The sequence below is a fragment of the Neophocaena asiaeorientalis genome, unplaced genomic scaffold (assembly GCF_003031525.2).
Source record: "Neophocaena asiaeorientalis asiaeorientalis breed wild unplaced genomic scaffold, Neophocaena_asiaeorientalis_V1.1 scaffold398, whole genome shotgun sequence".
NCBI lineage: Eukaryota > Metazoa > Chordata > Mammalia > Artiodactyla > Phocoenidae > Neophocaena > Neophocaena asiaeorientalis.
The window spans coordinates 2,893,802-2,915,375 of NW_020173416.1; the positions used below are offsets into that span (position 1 = coordinate 2,893,802).

Genomic DNA, 21,574 nt, shown 5'->3' on the forward strand with positions numbered 1-21,574 from the left:
GGGTATCTGAATCTTGTAATGTGGTAATTCTGGAAATCACATTTACCCCTCCCTGCAGGGTTTGCTATATTTTTGATTGTTGTAGAGTGTCTCTGTGTTGGGATCAGTCTGAGGTGTAAACCTAAGGCCAACTCAGGTCTTTTCTGAGCCTGCATTCCTCTTTGGGCATGTGCAATGGCTTTTTAAATTCCCTTATGTATGTGGTTGCTCTTGAGTGTCCTAATCCTTAAATGTCTGGCTCCCAAAAAGGGTAAAAGAGAAAATTGTAAGGGAAAAAAAAAGGCACTGTCCCTTTAATTCCCCTTGAAGTCACTTCAGTTGGTGGGGGTTACAACAGCGGCCACCTGCCTTTGTCCGTACCCCTATAATCAAAGCAGTAATCCACAAATAGAACCTAGATCCCTGATATTTGAACGACAAGGTCCTAATTGCCCACTCTGGCTCCCACAAGCATGTTAGTGTGGCTGCCTGCCATGGGGTTGAGGGATTGGGGAGTGTATAGTTACAATTATTTTGGGCTGAAATTGACTAAAATTCACCATAGTTTACCAACTAAACCTACCCCTGGAAGCTGAAAGCCTTCAAATACACTCTAGATATCCAAAATTGTTATATCAGATTCTGTTAGTCAACTATTGTCTAGGTCAAGAAGTGGATTACTGGTACTTCCTCTCCATCGTCTTCTGCCCAGCTCCCTTCTACAGCCTTTTATAAGCTAAGTATATTTGGTTTTAGGTTAAAAAATAGAAGCACTTCAAGATGGCAATACTGTTGTTGTCAATTATTATTTTAAATGATCCATGTTGTTTTAACATGTATTAAATAATACTAGGGATAATTTAATTCACTGATACAAAAATTTAAATCCAGTATTTTTTTCCTTAAAAAACTTTTAAACAATATTAGCATGAAAGCATTTTTGGCACTGAATGGAAAAAGTTTACTCCTCCACAATAACAGTGCATGTGTTTTGAGTGTTTATGTTCAGTTACTGACTAGATGAAGCTGAGATCAAATTGGTAATAATGGTAGATAGTAGGGCAAACTGTAAGAAAAAAAGATTAGTCCTACTTCATATATTAAAAACTAACTAGAGACTTCATCTTCTATTTCATAAGATAGATATTATGGAAAATTCTATGTAACAAAAAAATAAGCTGAATATTTAAAACACAATTGAAAGATACGTTATGGAGTATTACGATGGCAAATCTCTTTATAAAATTAAAAACTCCTTATCATTTTTTCTTTTTATGAATTTAGATATTCATATGATAGTTTTTCTTAGTGAGTTAATCTATATAGGACCTCATAACATTTCCATGAGCTATGTGAAGGCACTAAAAAACTATGTAGAGATCACAAATCAAGTTAATGACTGAACTGAGAATAAAACCAGGATAAATTATGTCTCAATGTGTAACCACAGTGGTTGCTCTATTACTGTCAATGATGCTTAGAAAAAAAAGTATTTGATCTCTTTAAAAAGTGAGTGGGGCATAAATTACAGATTTGGGGAGCTTATATGCTGAATTTCTGTGGGCAGTTCTATTAGCTCCTGGGACTGGAAGTGCTAAACCTAGCTGAGTAAATTTCCCAAGGTCACATAGATAGTAAATGCTAGGATATAAACTCAGGGATCTGATTTTTAAAATAGAGCTCTTTTTCTGTTGGTGTTGACCAACATAGTAGAACCTTAACTATGGCTCTGTCTCCTACTTATTGAGAACAGAAAATCAAAGAGTGACTACCTGAGAACTCTGAACATAAACAATAGCAGGCAAACTGGGGACTGAAGTCAGAACTTGAGTCAATAACCCTTAAGGGGGCTAATTCCAGTTACACAGCTGTACTACTGTGATTGTGATGGTGCAAGCACTAGAACCTGGTGAGAAGACCTATCTCTCTGGCTAAAGTGTAAAAGCTTGGGTGAGAGGAAGCTCTGTTATTATTTTATTTTTTCCTTTTCTTCTGCCTTTGCCCTGAAGGTGTTCCAACTGTGCGGAATTGCATAATAGCACAGGGGATTAATACTCTACAAGAAATATCATCTATTTCCAGTTCCTTTAGCCAGAAGCTATTTCTTATAGAGTATTAACTGGGAACTGTAGAGTGTAGGGAAATTCTTGGAGAGGAGAGAGTTGGAGAAGGCGGATTCCTTAATTCTGCGAATGAACTGACACAAGTTCCAGGCTCACTCCTGAGCTAAGCACATGTAACAAACTCAAAGAATTATAAGAAAGGCTTTTAAAAACATAAGTAAAATATACTCCATTGCCCACACCTCAGGCTAACTCCTGAATGGTTCATGTGCTGGGCAGACCCGGACAGTATAGCAAAGGCTGAATCACCATCCACATAAGGTGAGACAAAATTTTCAATCTGAATCCAATCAGCTTGATTCCTGAAACAAATTAACTAACTAACTAACTAACTAACTAACTCTCTCCAGAGGATTTTAACAGAGTCCAGAGTCTTAAAAGATAATACTCAAAATGTCCAGGGTACAATCCAAAATTACTCAACACAGAAAAGAATCAGGAAAATCTGAGCACTTCTCACAGAAAAAATCAACAGATGTTAAATTAACTCCAAGGTGATTCAGATACTGGAATTGTTAGAAAAATAATATTAAGCAGCTATTATAACCATTCTCCTTTTGAAATAAATGGAAAGATAAAAATTCTTAGCAAAGAAATAGAACCATAAAAAAGCAGCTGAATAGAAATTTTAGAACTGAAAAAATACTATATCTGTAATTTAAAAATGCACTGGAGGGACTTCCCCGGTGGTCCAGTGGTAAAGAATCTGCCTTCCAATGCAGGGTACGCGGGTTTGATCCCTGGTCGGGGAATTAAGGTCCCACATGCCGCTGGGCAACTAAGCCCATGTGCCACAACTACTGAGCTCGTGCGCCTCAGTGAGAGAGCCAGCGTGCCGCAAACTACAGAGCCCACGTGCTCTGGAGCCCACGTCACAACTAGAGAAGGGAAAACCCACACACCACAACTAGAGAGAAGCCTGTGAGCCACAATGAAGAACCCATGTGTAGCAATGAAAGATCCTGTATGCCTCAGTGACGATCCGGCATGCTGCAACTAAGACCCAACGGAGTCAAATAAATAAATAAGTAAACAAATATTTTAAAAAATTCACTAGATAGGCTCAAAGGCAAAATAAAGATGAAAGAGGAAAAATGTCAGTGAACTTGAAGATAGATTAATAAAAACAATCTGAAGAATAGAGTAAAAATGAATAAAAAAAGTGAACATCAGAAACCTGTGATATGTTATCAAAAGACGTATAATCCATATCACAAAAGTACCAGAAGAAAATGAGAAAGAGATTGGTGCAGAAAAAGAAAAATCTGAAAAATAGCTAAAGATTTCCCAAATTTGGTTAAAGACATAAGTTTACAGATTCAAGAAGCTCTTTTAACCCAAAAGGATAAACTCAAAGAAAACCACACCCAGATACATAATAATCAAATTGTTGAAATCAAAAATAAAGAAAAAATATCTTCAAAGCATCCAGAGAAAAAAATCATACATATAAGGGAATATCAATTCAAAAGACTGTGGATTTCTCCACAGGAACCATGGAGCCAGAAGAGAATAGAATAACATTTTTTTAAATGCTGAAAGGAAAGAATTGTCAATCCATAATTCTATATCTAGTAAAAATATTCTTCAGGAATAAAGGTAAGAAAAAGACATTTCCAGATGAAGGAAAGCATTAAAAGGTTCTGCCAGCAGACTTGCTCTAAGAACTAGAATTCTGAACAAATAACAACACAACAGTGATCAACACTTAAACTTACTATGAATCAACTGTTCTGGGCACTTAAGCGGGCTAGTTTACTTAATGCAAGAAGGCTGGTACTACTAACATCCTCATTATAGAGATGAGAAAAAAACGATGTTATGTAACTAGTAACAGAACAAGAATAGAACCCAAGCAGTCCGAGTTCAGAGATGACACTCTTAACCTTTACTTGATGCAATCTTCCAACTTACTTGTACAAAAAAAACTGGAAAACTGGAAGATATTAAGTTAACCAAGCAGATGAAAACCATTTAAACAGATGTAGTAATTTAAAAAATTATTTTTATTTAATGCTGCTCTCTAGAGATAAAAATAGGAAGGCAAGGCACCAACTTGATGCATTACTTAACCTTGAAAAAAAATTCTATTACAGCTAGGATGAAACACTGAGTTATCAATAGGAGCCATAACAAGAAACATTTTTTTGAGTACCTACTATGTGTCAGAAATTGTTTTGGGGCTGAGGATATAAAATGAATAAGATAAAGCTGCTGTTCTTAATACAAATTTGGATTTTATACATATTAGGTAAAACAGACAAGAAAGTAAATAATTACAATATAGCACGTGTTATAATATAAGCATGTACAAAGCCCCAAGTACATACAAGGTAAAAATGCTAAACAAAGGAAGCATCAATCTAATCATGGCTGTTTACCATTTTTTTTAAACGATTTGAAAAGCACCAAAAAATAAACATTAAGGGAAATAGTCCACAATTCCCTTTTCCATAGCTCATGCCAACTACTATCTCTGTTTCAAATTTGTAAATAAACTCTCAGTTCAACAGGTAATGAACATAAAGAAAAGCCAGAAGAATCTGGCTGTGTATACCATGTGTATATAGAATCTGCTTGTGTATACTATGCTGTGTACACTTTAGTTTTCAAAGCCTTCAGCCTAAAGATGATGGACTTATTTCAAAATACTTAAAATCAGCTCTTGCTAACTTATTTCCCATTCACTCAGCAGTCTACTGCTCAGTAATTATGCGGATTCAGAAGGGAGAGGAGAAATTAATCCAGAAAAATCTTTCAATAAGGCAAAAGTGTTATTTCTATATTAGATCAAGAAAGCTATATTCAATTTAAAGAGTTACCTTAGCAGTTGTAAGGAACAAGTTCTCCAGATAAACTGGGGATCCTGAAGGTAAGGACCATTTCTTACTTTTCTTTCCATACTTACATCCCTAATGGTTAATGCAAGGCCTGGCAAATAGAGTATTATTATGTCTGTTGAATTAGATTTTTATTATAAAATAATTAACAAGAGGTAACGTTTAATTCTTTCTTGACTATATTCCTTGAATGCCAAGAAAGAGTTCTTTTATGTTCAAAGACTACTACTTAATTCCATAGAGAAAAGAGACCAAATGTGACCTTTGATCTCCTACAGTCAGGTAATATAAGTAAGGGTTAAAAAAAGAACAGCATAGGGCTTCCCTGGTGCCACAGTGGTTGAGAGTCTGCCTGCCGATACAGGGGACACGGGTTCGTGCCCCAGTCCGGGAAGATACCACATGGCACGTAGCGGCTGGGCCTGTGAGCCATGGCCACTAAGCCTGCGCGTGCGGACCCTGTGCTCCTTAATGGGAGAGGCCGCAACAGTGGGAGGCCCGCGTACCGCGCAAAAAAAAAAAAAAAAAAAAAAAAAAAAAAAAAAAAAAGAACAGCATAAAAGAATCAATGTGAGTTCATTAAAGACCAGCATGGACTTTTAAATTCAAAATCTCTATCAAGCTACTTTAGTTCTTTTTTTGCTCTTATTAAAATGAAATGTTATAATATAGTATTTGTAACAGGAAAGAAAATACAGTTAACTAATGACCCATTCACATTTCCCTGTAGCTGTGCTTCAAGTGGCTGACATTTATGGCATACAAACTTAGTCTAAGTAACAGAAAGAGCATTATAACTCATATTCTATGCATTCAATAGATATATTTACTTTTATATTCATATTGCACACAGGATCAATAAATGGTTATAAATAATGATTGTGAAACCCTGCAATTATAAAGTTGCTGTGTATTTTCTAGATTACTCTGAAATCAACTGTATTAATCAATGGTCATTAAATCAACAGATTCTCACTAAGTTGATATTTCTGTCTTTAACGTAAGTGATGTATGTTGTTCTCATTAAAGGGGATTTTAATCTAAGAATTGCTAAAATAATAACAAATAAATAACTAAACCATCAAATTGAGGATGGATGTCACCATCTAGGTCAACAAAGGCATAGTTTTAAATACACTAATTTAATATACTAGTAATATATTATTGATTGAGCTTCTTTTCATGACCACACATCAACATGCCTATTTACAAACTGACTTGTAAAAACTTATTAAAAAAGACTCTACTTCTTAGTTTTACTAAATTAGTATTTAATGACAACTAAGGGAAATTAATTGATGATTATAATCACACAAAAAAAGAATATTTTACATCTTAATAAACTGGACTCTTCTTGGGGTTATAACTGATAACTTTTAGCAGTAATACAATATTTTCTAAAAGTTTCAACACAATATGCAAAAACAAACAAAAAAAGAACTTGAAAGAAACTGTGGCCAATATTTAACTAGACAGGATACTGAGACTCATAACTCTGGGAAATAAGCGGGGCAAAATTAAGTGGTATGACTGGAGTTTCTTAGGTTTATCAGTCTATTGTAGTGATTAGTGGTATGGAATTAATTTTCTTTGCAACATGTTGGTGACTTTCTTACCTAGAGAGCATGCCCAGAGGTGTAACATTAAGTGATCCCATCAGCATTGCCAGGGCCATCCCTGGCGCTTCCCGTTCTATTACTTCTTTTGTGGCCTGTAATTAAAGATTAAATAGCAGACTGAGTGAAATTAACCAAAAGTAAGGAAGGCAGAGTAGTAAAACTAACTTAATTATAAATCATGCTATCTATAAACCATACTTAGTAGTTCTCCAAATATTTTAAGGCATCAAGACTCAATTCTTTGGGACCACTGAATAAAAGCTGAGGACCAGAACATCAAGGGAGCTTTTACATTAGCAGACCTTTCTTATCCCTTACAATTCAGAAGTATTTAATAGAAATTTCATCTTGCCTAATAACCTGTATTTTAAAATTAAGCCTCAGATTGCTATAAGAGCTCAATAGATTTTCACAGAATAAAAAATCTGGGTAGTTTTCTTTGTCTATTACTCTTGAAATAATTAGTCCGTAAAAACCCAAGGTCACCTTGTATCTCTCCTAGCTCTATGATTTTATGATATAATAAATGGAACTCAAGAAATCATCGAGTCAACTTTCCCCATAAATTGGGTAGAAGAAAAACTCTAGATTTACCATTTCCATATCTTCGATATAAATGAACTGATTGTTTTTAAAAAAGAATTAATGAAGTGATAGGCTTTAACTATATAATAGAAGTTTTAAGATAGGGCATTCTTAAGACAAGTGTGGTTAAACCTCGAATACGGTACTGAAGGAGGCAAGAAAATTTGATTTTCTAAAGGTCAGTGAAAATAGGCATATATTTATCATAATGTGATGGTAAAGATATGTTTTAGGCTAAAGTTGGGAGTGAAACACATGACTTAATCCATTTCTAATCCTCTTTCTACATATGTAGCAGGTTACAATAACTGGGAGCAACACAGGAAGAAAGCTTGCAAAATAAAGTATTACAGTAAGTAAGAAGCAAGGCAAACAAAATAAAAAGTAAGTTATGGAAAAATATAGTGAAAGATTGATAGTTCAATATTTCATTAGAAGTCGAGTGATCGTCCTAAGTAAAATCACTGTTCTAGGCAAAATTTAGGTTGGTAAATATCTCACCTAGCCTAATAACCTAAACTTTAAAATGAAGCCTCAGATTGTTATAATAGCTCAATAGATTTTTATAGAGTAAGAAATCTGGGCAGAGCAGTTAAAATGCACCAAGTATGTGTTACATGCCAGTTGATGTTATGAATAAACTTTTAAGATGCATATAAATTAGTTAATCCCTTATAATTATATAGAATAAAGGATTACTGGAATTGATGTAATCTACTGGTTCACTGAATCCCAGCATAATGCAATATTTAACAATGTCAGAAATTTTAAAGGAAAATTAACACTACCATAATGCTTTTCAATAAAACCTGCTTTAAAAATAAGGGGCCAGCAGGAAGGAGAAAAGAACATACTTAAATTTCTAAGTTTGGGAGTTAACTACTTTCATTAAAATATCAATATATAGCTGAAAATTGTAGAGCTAGTGTTATATATAATCTATCCCATGTTTTCCAAATTTAATAAATCTGATATGATTTTGAGGTCTCCTGAGAAGAAACACTATTTCCATGTTAAAATTGCTTCACTGAAGTTTACAACTTCTTCTTAGGGACCTTAAAATCTTAGAGCCCTAAAAATCAACAAAGGGATGTTACTGAGAACAATCTTAAAACAGCTCTTTGTATACGGTTAATATTTATTTCATTATCTGTTTGAAAAAGTCACCTAAGCAATGCGTGACATTTAATGAATTTGAGGGTCCACATAAAGATGATATACTCCAAAGTATAGCAGCACACGTTATTTAAGGACAAAGGAAGAAAATATCAACAGAGAAGTGACAGAGGAAGTCTTTCACTTACATACTTCAAAGCACAGCATTTATCCATCCATACAACAAATACTTATTAAGCACCTACTATGTACTAGGTGGTATTCTATGCAATGATGTTGCAGTAGTGAGTAAAACTTGTAAGAGTGTGCAAACTCACTGTTATCTAGTACATGAAAAACTCAATTGACAAATTACATATGAGAATTACCTAAAAGAAATGTAATTCATTCATTTTTCGAGATCCTCTAAAATATACCATTGGATTTAGCCAGACCACAGTGGTCTACCTGAAAAGGCTCATCCACTTTTAAAAGAATTGTTTTACTGGACTTTGCTTTTATGGTATGCAGGTGGATACAATTAAATGGCTCAGTGAAACTCATATTTATTTTAGCGAGTATTTGAGACCACTGCTCACCACACTGTACTGAGGTCCTCTTTAGGAGGACCTGTAGGAGAAATTTCCTCTTATGTATTACAACTAGGAATGGGGTACACTTCTGTGATACCAGTTTGTCTTTAAAATTATGATGACTGTGAATCAAGTTACCTTTGAGAAGAGAGACTAATTTATGAATATTTTTTAGTAGGCTTACTGAATACAACCCAATTTCATCTTATTTTTCCTTGCCCTATTTTTCCATATTTATCTTATTAAAAGTTCTGTTGTATTTTATGTATTTGGCTAAACCATCTTAAATACTTCTTAGGGTATTAGTAAATATATGGATAATAGATGGATGAATGAATGTATGTATTCTTACACAAGGGTCTTCATCTTTTTCCAAACATAATTTAGGGAGGACAGTTAATTCTTTCTGAAGACTTTCTAGACAATGTTGGCCTATAGACATAAATCTTGTACAGCATAGAACATAAGAGGAAAATATATATTGTGGTGATGCCAGTACAAGGCATTGGTGTTGACAGGGGTGAGTGAGGAGGGAGACCCTCTCCAGGACTAGACACAAAGCAACTCTTTTGCTATATATTCCTAAATAATGCACAAATATAGTCTTTCTTACATCTATATCAAATACATCTTTTCCATAAAACATCAGAACCATTCTATTTACTTTTTATTTTCTCTTCTTCTGTTTGGTGTAGCAAAAAGATCACCATCTGTGAAGTCAGACAATACCACCATACAATTAAGGTCTGGAGAGTAAGGACTGGATCTGTTGAAGCACCTACCATAGTGTCCAACATACAGAACGTGCACTCAATAAATATTTGTTGAATAAAGGAGTGAACAAATGAACCCATATAGGCTTGAAACCCGGCTTTGTCACTTAGTTGCTCTGTGAATTAGAACAAATTAGAACAAAATATTTAATATTTAAAATATTTAATCTCTCTGAGCTTCAGTGTATTTATGAATAAAATGGATGTAATAATAAAGCATACCTACATTTTATGAGAATTAAATGATGTAAGTAAATCACCTAGCATAGAGTAGGTATTCAATACATGTCAATTTTCTCTATGCCTCTGCTTTCCAATTGTTACATCCTTGTATAATTTTGATTATACCAGTTAAAGAAGAGAAATAATACAAAAATCCAGAAACCAAACCTAGAAACAGTGGTTGAGAACCAAAGATGAGGGGAAAGAGAACAGAGAGCAAGAACCTAAATGTAAGAACATTGACAAGTTGGGGGCAGAAAGAAGAATACTGAAATAATGGTATCTAAAGGGAAGAAACAGCCAAACGAGATGGAAATTGGAAGATGGACAGGAGGGCAAGAGCTGGGTGAAAACATCTGTAAACTGTAAATGGAGAGGCTCAACTAGAGGGCAAAGAGCAAGAGAGTAAAAGTTAGTTTAGAATAAAATGAGAAAAAACTATCTGTCGAACTTACTAGAAAATCCAAACAGAAGAGTGGTTTTAACAAATGTAGCTTTATTCCTTCAATCATATACATTAGGATGACAAGCACAGATAAATGAAGGTTATCAGTACTTGTTAACAAGTAGATAACAAGCAATCATTATCAATGGACTATTCATAATCAATGGCAAAAAAAGATGCCATTAAAAGTTTGAAATCCTTTTTTCTTAGTTTCCTTCCGTTTCCCACATTTTTAAAATAAATTATTAAATTTGATTACCAAATTCTGTTTTTCCTTGAGCAATAGTAGAAATTTATATTCTTACTTCAGATATAACCTTTTTTGGACTAGTAGATTCCAAAATAATGAGGTTTAATTGGATTTAGCTATACTCTTTAAATAAGACATTTTATTTTTAACTTCTAAATACTTTCTAAACTTTGAAGGTTGCAATTTCCTACGCCAAATCACTTATTGTGATTTTTTCTTTTACCCTTGACACTTTGAAGATAACATGAAAGTCAGAAAGATGCTTCAAAGACTACTCAAGTTGCAAAAAAGGGTGTCATAAACAATGATTCTATAGTCCAGGGAAATTGTCAATGAAGTTCAAGTCCATTTTTAACCTTCATAGGAAAAATTACCTTAAAAAACATTATTGCTAAAAGTCAATGATATTTAAGTATGCACAGGACACACAATAGTTAAATGTAAATGTGCAGAAATTTCTTGTATGCATGGTGGTGGTGAAAAATCACTTAGTGCTTTTACTTATGTTTATAGACATACTTTTATTAACAGGTATAATTTATGCATTAATATTTACAGGCTTGTTACTTGACCATGTAGATTTAGTACAATTTCCTCCTAACAACTACTACAGTGCCCTCTGCTGATTAAATAATCTTAAATAACAAAGACTATCTTTGAAACAGTATCTAATGGGTACTAATAACCTTGTTAAGCTATCAAGGTGGGATATGATTACAGCAGTGGTTCTCAAACTTTAGTGTGCATCAGGATCTCCTAGAAACCTTGTTAAATGCTGATTGCTGGGCATACCCAGAGATTTTGTTCCAGAATGTCTGGCTAGGGTCTCAAATTTTGCATATCTAACAAGTTTCCAGGTTATGCTTGTGATGCTGGTCAGAGGACTACACTTTGAAAAACAGACTGCAGATAGAAGGAATGAGGTAGATTCATGATAATGTACACAACTTGTTCTAATATTCATAATCACCTTATATTCAACTTTGTAAAATAGATTGAAATAAATGTGAGGATCCTTCATCGGAGCAAAATATAGACCTAGTGAGGAGATAAATTAGGTAAAAATAGGCAGTTTAATGCCAGCCAATCAAACTTTCCTGACTCTATCCATTAACATCAGCCAAATACATTTTCTTGACTCAAACACATAAATTTTATTTTACACTTTAATAAAAGGTTATAATAAACAAACAATTCAGATCTTGTCTCTATATGTATCCTATGGTACAGAGAAGCTATCTTTAATATATTTTTTTCTCAGGACTATACATGATGAATAAAATTTACATAGATGACTAACTCATAGGGATGTTCAAGGAACACCAGCTATAAATTTACTCTTTTCTCTCCTCATTTAAGAAGCAGAGCAGAGTGGAAGTAAGAGTTGCAGTATTATAAGGGCAGTCTTTAATTTATTCCACTTGATTAAAAACATTCATATACAGATTTTGTTAATTTTATATTACTAATTACAAACACCTTTCAACTAATCATGTCATTGTATTGTAACAGTGTGACTAAGTGGTTAAAGACTACTGCTACAAAGAAGAAGCTGCAACTAAGTAATGAAAATATTTATTCCAGTTTAATTTGAGAGTTATGAATGCACTGGTAATGTATTTCTCTTCCTTGGAGCTTTAGCCTTCTTAAATATTTACATCTTTTTCCACTCTTGGAAGAAGCAGAAAGCTTTTCAAAATGGAGATACTCCATTTTGTTTTTCAGTTAAAGTGGTACAATATTTAAGTAAGATCTGGTTATAATGAAAGATCAAAGGAGACAGTATAATTATAGAGAAAGAAACAAAAAAATAAAAATAAAAATTTAAGTACTCCAGGCAATTTCATCGTCCATTCCATTCAACGAACATGTACTCTGCAATGAGCATGAGATGTTGAGTGAAGAGTCTACTGTTTCCATTGTTCATCTCAACCCTTATTAAATAACCAAGTTGAGTATATGTATAGCAGTGAGTACTCCAAAGTTTTATAATTTATTTACCCAGTGAGTACTTTTTCATATTATTTTCCTCATTTATCTAAATGTTGATAGTCAAATTATCAAACAAAAAATCAGGGAACTCAAATGGGTGAATTATTTTTTATAAGAGATTTTCACAAGAATAGCACTTATCTTTATAGTCTACTTATAAATTGTACTATTTTATATCTCATTCCAGGAAAAGGGAGAAAACAGTGGTATTTCTATGGATTATTAGCATTTTTATATATGCATTACACTTTTATTCATTTTTGGCACTATGTGAAAAATAATAAAGTTCTCCTTTATTGTAGGTTGTTGGTTACATGTCCTTTAATCTATAGAGAAGAAAATGTTATTCATTCATGTTCTTCAAAAGTTGATATATAGATATGGAAAAATATCATGTTTCTCAAATCTGAAGAAAGATGAAGTAGAAAGATGATCCAATTTGAAATTGTACTGAAAGGCTGTTGTCTGGTCAGTTAACTGGTGAATGTATAACCCAGCTTCTTTACTCCAGCTACTTTGGAATTTTGTTTTTTAAATGTAGTTAGTGGTGTATAATATAAGTAGAAACATAAGAGCTACCTAAAAAAATCTATACATTGGATTTCCACTCTATTGATGGTCACACATAATTACTTGGTTTACTAAAAGCAGTGTAAGTTTTTAATGTTCATATAACAACATAATTTAAGCCATTCTTAAACATCTTAATTGAGAATAAAGGAAATAAGCTCCTACTTTAGACTTATAAATACTATTTGCAAATGACTCACTGCCAATTGATTTTAGAAAATCTAAAACTTTGCTCTTTTGCCTTAAGATACAATAATTCTCACTGGTGGCCTCTTTAGGAAGTATCCACATTAGAAACACGTAATTATCACATCTGCAGTTCTCTTGCGACAAAACTAGATTCTCACCAAAACAGACACATGTGAAAAAGTGAGAGGAAGAAATAGGTGAGGTAAAGGAAAGAGTGAGTGGAAGAACTGCTAAGAAAAGAGAAAAACCAAAAACAGCTCATTCCTATTTTAATATTATTATAAGGTGTTGCATTTTGTCTTCTCATACCACCCTCAGTTTTAAAATTACAGGCCAACTGGGAAAGATGGAAATGAGTACAGTACTTCCTAAAAGCAAAGAAATCCAATATTGCTGTTGTCTTGCGATAAGCTTAACTTAGTAGAAGTTTCAATAGTAAAGATGAGAGAAAAATCCATACACATTAAGTATTTGGAGGCTATGACATGCTGTAGCTTGAATTAAATAACTTGTTCTCTTACGGTTTTGCTCATCTAAAGATGGATTTTAAAGCTACTAACCTCTCACTTTATGATCAGGCTTTTTATTCATCATCTATAACCTAATAGCCCTTCATTATTCACATATTAAATAAATATAAGCTTTTGTTCTTATGCCTCCAGAAATTTATCCATCTCTCAGTTTCCCATTTGTAAAAAGGGGTAATGATATTTGTTATCCATCTTATAAAACTAAATTGTTAACACTATAAAGCAATTTTAGTTAACTAAAAGGATGTCATATTTATAATGCTAGTATGATAACATTATATATAACATAAATTTATAATGCTGTGGAAAAGCTCTTATTTCTCTTATTGCACTGGAGAGCTAAACATGAATACTATTATTTAGCAACATAATTTAATAATAGGAGAAATATTCACATCAGAACATTTATTTATTCACAACAGAGCCTTTCTTACAAAACATCTATAGAAATTCTCTGTTTAAGCACAACATATTCCTATATTACATAATACAGAGGAGACATATTTTATTATCTTTTTGTAAGTGAAGAAATAGACACACTAATAAATTCTATGAATAATGCAAAGCCACACAGTAAATCAATAAAACTTAGGCCTGTAGACTCCAATTCTGAAATTAATCCATTAAATCTATTATATGTTTTCAGTTTACAAGGTATTGTAAACTGTATATGTTTATGTCATATGTATATGTCCTATTCAGACATAGGAAGGATCTTTGTACTTTACTTAAATGCGACAGAACATAAAAATGCTCAGTATCATTCCTAACATGTAGTAAGTGCTTAACAAATGTTGAATACTATGATTTGTACTGAAACAAAAGTCTAAAGTCACTTATGTCATACAAGTTGCTGTAATGGACTACAGTCAAAGCAATTGTGAAAACTGAATAGTTCTACCAGAAGCAGTACAGGATAGAAGTTATGGGCACGTTTGTTTTTGAATGTGTGTGAATTACCAGATGTCTGAAGATTGCAATATGCTAGCAATAATCTTGAAAACTTAATGAAGATTTATCAAGAAACAGCAGTTTTGGAGATACCAATGACCAGGAATATAGCCTTGGACATTACCATAAAACCTCCAAAGTAAACTGGGAAAAGAAAATGAGAAGATTATAAATATATTTTGAAGAAAAAGAACTAACAGCACCTCCTGCATTTATGCTTTCACCTAAGTCCAATAGAAAACAGCTATGTAATTACATACGTAAGCAAAGATGAAAAAATATAAGCAAGTATCCATAACTACTTATGGTAAATAAATTGTTCAAATTGGTAAGCCAAATAAGTTTATATAATTTTTTAAATTTCCATAACAACCATACATTACAAATTAAGGCTGTGAAAACAACATCAGACTGACAAGTCAGAATGGACTTGGACCCAGGATGTTGTAAAATAGGGGAACGCAAAGAGGCAACATTTGACTCAAGTTAATGCTCTGCTGCTCATACTAAACAGAGGGGTCTTATCATAATCACTTAAAATCAACAACATTATACTTTATAGTAGAAAAATCTGCTTTGCAAGAGTCTCTCAAAAAAAAGAATGAAAAATAAAAAATAACTCAGTGAGTTACAACCTGGAAGACATATAAAAGCAAGAACACATTATTTATTAAATAAAATTGATATAAGTCAGATGAAAGAAAATCTTTACCTTTATTATAATGGAAGAAAAATCTCTTAACAAGGACTTAAAAATAATGAGAGGCCCAATTTTTAAAAACTATTCTAAAGAGTTGCAGCTATCCTTCGCCAATGAAAAAGGTAAAACTGTAGGAATGCAAAAAAGATTAAAAAACTTCTTAAAAAGTTAAATAACAGCTCTTCTATACACTCTAATTTGAAAGATAAAATATTTTATTCTATAATTATGAGATTCTTCCATGGAATCGTAACTTACATATTTGTGTGTGTGTGTGTGTATACCCTTGTGTATACACACACAAATATATTTTTTTGGTATGGAACTTAGAGCTGATATCTTAGAATCAGGATCTATAATTTAAGCTCTGAAGATCACAAACTCTTTTCAGAACATCCAGACTATGATGCTTAGAATAAGGTAGTTCACTATCCAAATAAAGCCTATGTTGCCTTCAAGTCTGAGATTTAGAAGTCAGAATAGAGTCCATCCTTGAACAAAACAATTACACTTCATAAAACTGAGGATAATGTATATGTGTGTGTACACACAAGTACATGTCTTAGAACTGGAGTTGAGTTCTTTAGGTTAGGGCTATAAGCAACTGAATAGTTGACTTTATTAGGGCAGCTGGTGGGAATGGGGAAGAAGAAATTGGTTCTATCTACCATCACTAAACAAATCCCATCACCTAGTCAGAATGAGTAGAAATGACCATTTCTACTAACATGCAAACAACATACACAAGAATATACACACACACTCCTGAGGCTGCTCATTTACAACACTGCCTCTTTCAATGCTACCTTGATGTTCATTTTGGCCCAATTATATGCTTTACCCCTAACTGTACCCCTAAGTGTAGCTCAGCATATGGTAGGCTCAAACCAAATACACAAGAATCAACAAACAAAGGATATAAAAAATTCAGGTTTATAAAACAAACCTGAAAGATTTGGTAACCAGATAGGTAATTATGAAAAGAGTTAACTCAGATCTTCTCTTCACATAATAAAAATTAAGTATCCAAGAGTAGAAGGTGCCCAAAGTAGGAACATTAACTGGGGCAGATGGAAGTTGACATTTTGCTCAATCAATACTATAATAGGAAGGGCAGACGTCTATACCTAACCAAGTTTGTCTCTAGAGAAAGGAAAGAAAACAAAGAAATAGGTGGGGATGTGGAGAGTGGCAACACTAGATTCTGTCATGTCCTGGTTTCCCAGAGGAGTCTTTGTTTTTTCCTTCTTTTTCTTTTTTGAACACAAGTTTCCCAGAAGTTATCAGACTTCTTAGAATTTTCTGTGAATAATTTTCAGATACCACCACTTCTGCAAATTCTCTAGTTTTTAAAAGCTTTTTATGTTACAACATGATGGGTGCACTTAAGGAATATTCTCCTTAATCTTTCTGACCTGTCTCTGATCTCCAGGAGCAATGACAAGAAAACATCAAAGAGAAACAGCAGTTGTTTAAACTTGGAAGGAATCATTAAAAAAGAATGAAATTATAGTATTAATTTCCAGCATCTCAAAATAAATGTGGCCTAAATAAATCAGGGAAAATGTAGATTTACTCTTAAAATTATTTATTAAAATGGAGGGTAGGTCTGAGTTGTTCTTGTGTCATTGGCAGAGGTAGGTTAGGAAGCTAAATAAATAGTAATTAATAGAAATCCAAAACATTAAAGACTATTTAAAGCAGTAAAGACTATTTAAAGCAAGGGACACACTCCTGGGCATATTTAAAGCAATAAAGACTAGTTAAAGCAAGGGACACACTGCTGGGCATATATCCGGAAAAGACAAAAACTCTAATTTGAAGAGATACATGCACCCCAATGTTCATGGCAGCACTATTTACAATAGCCAAGACATGGAAGCAACCTAAATGTCCATCTACAGAGGAATGGAGAAAGATGTGGTATGTGTGTGTGTGCATAATGAAATATTAATCTGCCATAAAAAAGAATGAAACATGATAGATCTAGAGATTATCATACTAAGTAAATCAGATAAATACAAATATCACATGATATCACACACGTTGGAATCTAAAAAAAATGATACAAATGAACTTACTTACAAAACAGAAATAGATGCACAGACATATTGATAGAAAACAAACTTATGGTTACCAAAGGAGAAAGGGCGAGGAATAAATTAGGAATCTGGGATTAACAGATACACACTACTATATATAAAATAAATAAACAACAAGGACCTATTGTATGGCACAGGGAGCTATATTCAGTATCTTATAATAACCTATAAAGGAAAGGAATTTGAAAAAGAATAGATATATATATCTGTAACTGAATCACTTTGCTGTACACCCGAAACATTGTAAATCAACTATACTTCAATAAAAAATACAAAAAAAATAAAGCAAGAGACAAATGATATGATATGACACAATCATTATCATAATTGAAAAGTAACCTCAAAATTACTTACATGCTACTTCATAGAAATATGAGACACTATATTGTTTTCAATCTAATATGATATATTCTGGGCATAAATCTTTACAGATAAAGGGAAACTGCTTTTGGTTAACTATGGATAACGTTGACATGAATCTCAAAAATCAGTGAGTTTTCAATGCTGGCATATTAAGATCATTCTATGGATTGCTCTCAAGATTTTTCAAAGTTTACCAATTAAATAAAACAGTAAAATTATTATAAGTGAGAAGCAAAATTACAATGTGGGAGAAGCATAGCTTTTAATATATTATTTTTACTATTTAAAATATACTATTTTTATTACATGATGGAAGAGTTTTATTTATTTTTTAGGGATGTCAAATAAAACACAGGATATCCATTTAAATTTGAATTTCATAAGTGAATAATTTTTAGCTTAAGTACTCCCTAAATATTGAATGGGCATATGTATGCTAAAAACATACCTATTTATCTGAAATTCAGATTTAACTGGGAGCCCTGTATTTCTTTCCTTCCTTTCTTCCTTTCTTTTTTCCTCCCTCTTTAAGTTGATGTACAATATTATATAAGTTACAGGTATATAATAGAGCAATTCACAATTTTTAAAAGTTATACTCCATTTATAGTTATTAAAAAAGTTGGTTATATTCCCTGTATGGTACAATACGTCCTTGTAGCTTATTTTTTATACATAATAGTTTGTACCTCTTAGTCCCCTGCTCCTATTTTGCCCCTTCCTCCTCCACCCTCCCCATTGGTAACCACTAGTTTGTTCTCTATATCTCTGAGTCTGCTTCTTTTTTGTTATATTCACTAGTGTGCTGTATTTTTTACATTCCCCATATAAGTAATAACATGATGGAAGATTTTTAAAAATTGTTCCTCAAAATATCAAAGTGAGAAGGCAGGTAGCAGTAGAAAAATAGCAAGTATTAAATATTATATTAGGAAGAGAAAATAATACAATATTTAGATATTTAATTCAGTTTTGAAATATAACTGTTTCATTTTAATATTAGTAAAGAAAGTCAAACATGATTACTAAGTTTGAAGCATCTAAGATATCTTCATTCAGGAAAACATTTTGTAACTTTTAATACAAACCACAAATGTAACAGGTACATGGTATCCTATGTAATAGGTACATGGTATCCTATGATAATATTGTTGTCCTGACCTAATGAATATGGTCTAACTGCTCTCTATCCAAAATTTTAGAAGAAGTTTTTGTAGTATATTGTGAACCTCAAAATAAACACTTCACACATGTCACAAAATGAAACCCTGTACAAAATAATTTCCAATATAACTTCTTTAATACTTTTAAGATATTATTCTATTATCTATTTTATTCCAATGTTGCTTAAAAGCCTGCTGTCATTCCTATATAAGTGATCTGTCCTTTCTCTCTGACTACTTTTAAAATCTTCTCAGTTATTTTGGTTCTAAAGTTTTACTCTTATGTATTTAGGCATCAATTTATTTTATTTATCCTTCTTGAGATACACTATTCCTTCAGGATCAGTGGATTCATGTTTTTCCATCATTTCTGTAAAATTTACAGCCATCATCTCTTTAATCATTGCCTTTCCTCCATTCTCTTCTTTTGGGGCTTTGATATAATAATGTATCTTGGACCTACTCATTTCATTCTCTATAATCTATGTCTCTCTTTTTTCCATTACATCATCACTCTATGTAATTGTTTCCACATGAGGTAATTTCCTCAGGTACATAATTCAGTACGCTAATTCTCTCTTCTACTGGTTCAATCTGCTGTTTTCTCTGTTCTTAAAGTTTTTAACTTATGTTTTCTTATTGCTAAGAGTCCCATTTTCTCCCCATTTGCTCATTCATAAATGATGGTCTCTTGTTATGTTTTCACCTTTTAAGTATTGGGTTGGCCAAAAAGTTCCTTCGGCTTTAAAGTAAAACTAAAAAGACACATTTTCATTTTCACCAAGAACTTTATTGAACAATGTACTCACTGTTTTGTTCCACTACCTTCTGCCATTTTTCAGGCAACTTCATAATTCCATATTCCTCAAACTTTTTATCTTTTTTGAGCAAAGAACTTTTCCAGGCACCTCTTACAGTCTTCCAGGGAATTGAAATTTTTTTCATTAACAGAATTTTCTAAAGACCGAAATAAATGGAAATCTAAAGGTGCAATGTCTGGTGAATATGGCAGATGAATCAGAACTTCCCAGCCAAGCTGTAACAGTTTTTGCCTGGTCATCAAAGAACATGTGGTCTTGTGTTATCCAGAGGGAAGATTATGTGTTTTCTGTTGACTAATTCTGGAAGCTTTTCATCCAGTGCTACTTTCAGTTGGTCTAATTGGGAGCAGTACTTGTTGGAATCATTTGGTTTTCCGGAAGGAGCTCATAATAGAGGACTTCCTTCCAATCCCACCATACACACAACATCACCTTCTTTGGATGAAGACTGGTCTTTGGTGTGCTTGGTAGTGGTTCAGTTCGCTTGCCCCATGATCTCTTCTATTCCACATTATTGTGCAGTATTCACCTTTCATCGCCCCTCACACTTTGTTTTCAAAACAGAATGTTTTTGTTACGTTTAAGCAGAGAATCGCATGTGGAAATACGGTTAAGAAGGTTTTTTTTTCCCTTATGTGGAACCCAAACATCAAAGCGATTAACACAACCAAGCTGGTGGAAATGATTTTCAGTGCTTGATCTGGATATTTTGAGTATGTTGGCTATCTCCCAAGTGGGGTATAATGATTGTTCTCAATTAATGTCTCGATTTGATTGCTATCAACTTCAACTGGTCTACCCGACCGTGGAGCATCGTCCAGTGAGAAATCTCCAGTAGTAAACTTTGCAAACCTCTTCTGACACCTTCAATCAGTCACAGCATCTTCTCCATACACTGCACAGATCTTTTTTTTTGCGTTTCAGTTGCGTTTTTACCTTTCTTGAAATAATAAAACATAATATGCCAAAAATGTTGTTTTTCTTCCATCTTCAATATTAAAATGGCTACACAAAAATTTACCAATTTTGATTTTTTTTAATTTTATGCACGCTGATATGACAGCTGTCACAATACAATCTACAAAATTGTTTCGAATGAATTTAAAGACAACTAAGCACTACTAGAGCCATCTTATGGAAAAAATCGAAGTAACCTTTTGGCCAACCCAATATGTCTTTGTTCTTCTGGATATTTCATCATACACTACTTAACCTTGGATTGTCAGGGACAGTTTGATATACTTCTGTTGTGTCTGCATCCTTTGTGGTTTAGTATTTGCCCTAAACAAAATTTTCCAAATATGGATAATAAATGATAATGCTCACCTAATTCTTCTCTGTATTTTGTATTTGACAGTTCTAGCAGTCATCTTTTCATTCCACCTATTGATTAATGGTTTTGCTGCCTTACTTGTGCTTGGTGGGTTTTGGTAGTACATTCATTACTTGATTTTAATCTGTTGGAGTATGGCTGACCGAAAGTGGGGAAAACTTCCTGCAGAGAAAATCTATTTCTGCTTCTACCTTTAATCAGAGGACACCACTGACCAGTTCCACTTCAGCCTCCCACAAGTGTCTCATAGTCTCAGGGATCCCAGGCTGAGCTTTACACATTGCTGCTTGTCTAAGGTTAAGTGTCTTACCAGCAGTGCTGCGACGGTCATGTGTC

The 21,574-nt window shown here is 33.2% G+C and overlaps 1 protein-coding gene across 2 annotated transcripts in view; it reads right to left on the reverse strand.

Moving 5' to 3' along the window:
* GPHN (gephyrin) overlaps nucleotides 1-21,574 on the reverse strand; it is a 601,186-nt gene that overhangs the window by 311,229 nt on the left and 268,383 nt on the right. For both annotated transcript variants that reach the window (XM_024747262.1, XM_024747261.1), the window contains exon 5: nucleotides 6,559-6,653. In XM_024747262.1, the coding sequence (XP_024603030.1) occupies nucleotides 6,559-6,653 (95 nt within the window). The remainder of the gene's footprint in view (nucleotides 1-6,558; nucleotides 6,654-21,574) is intronic.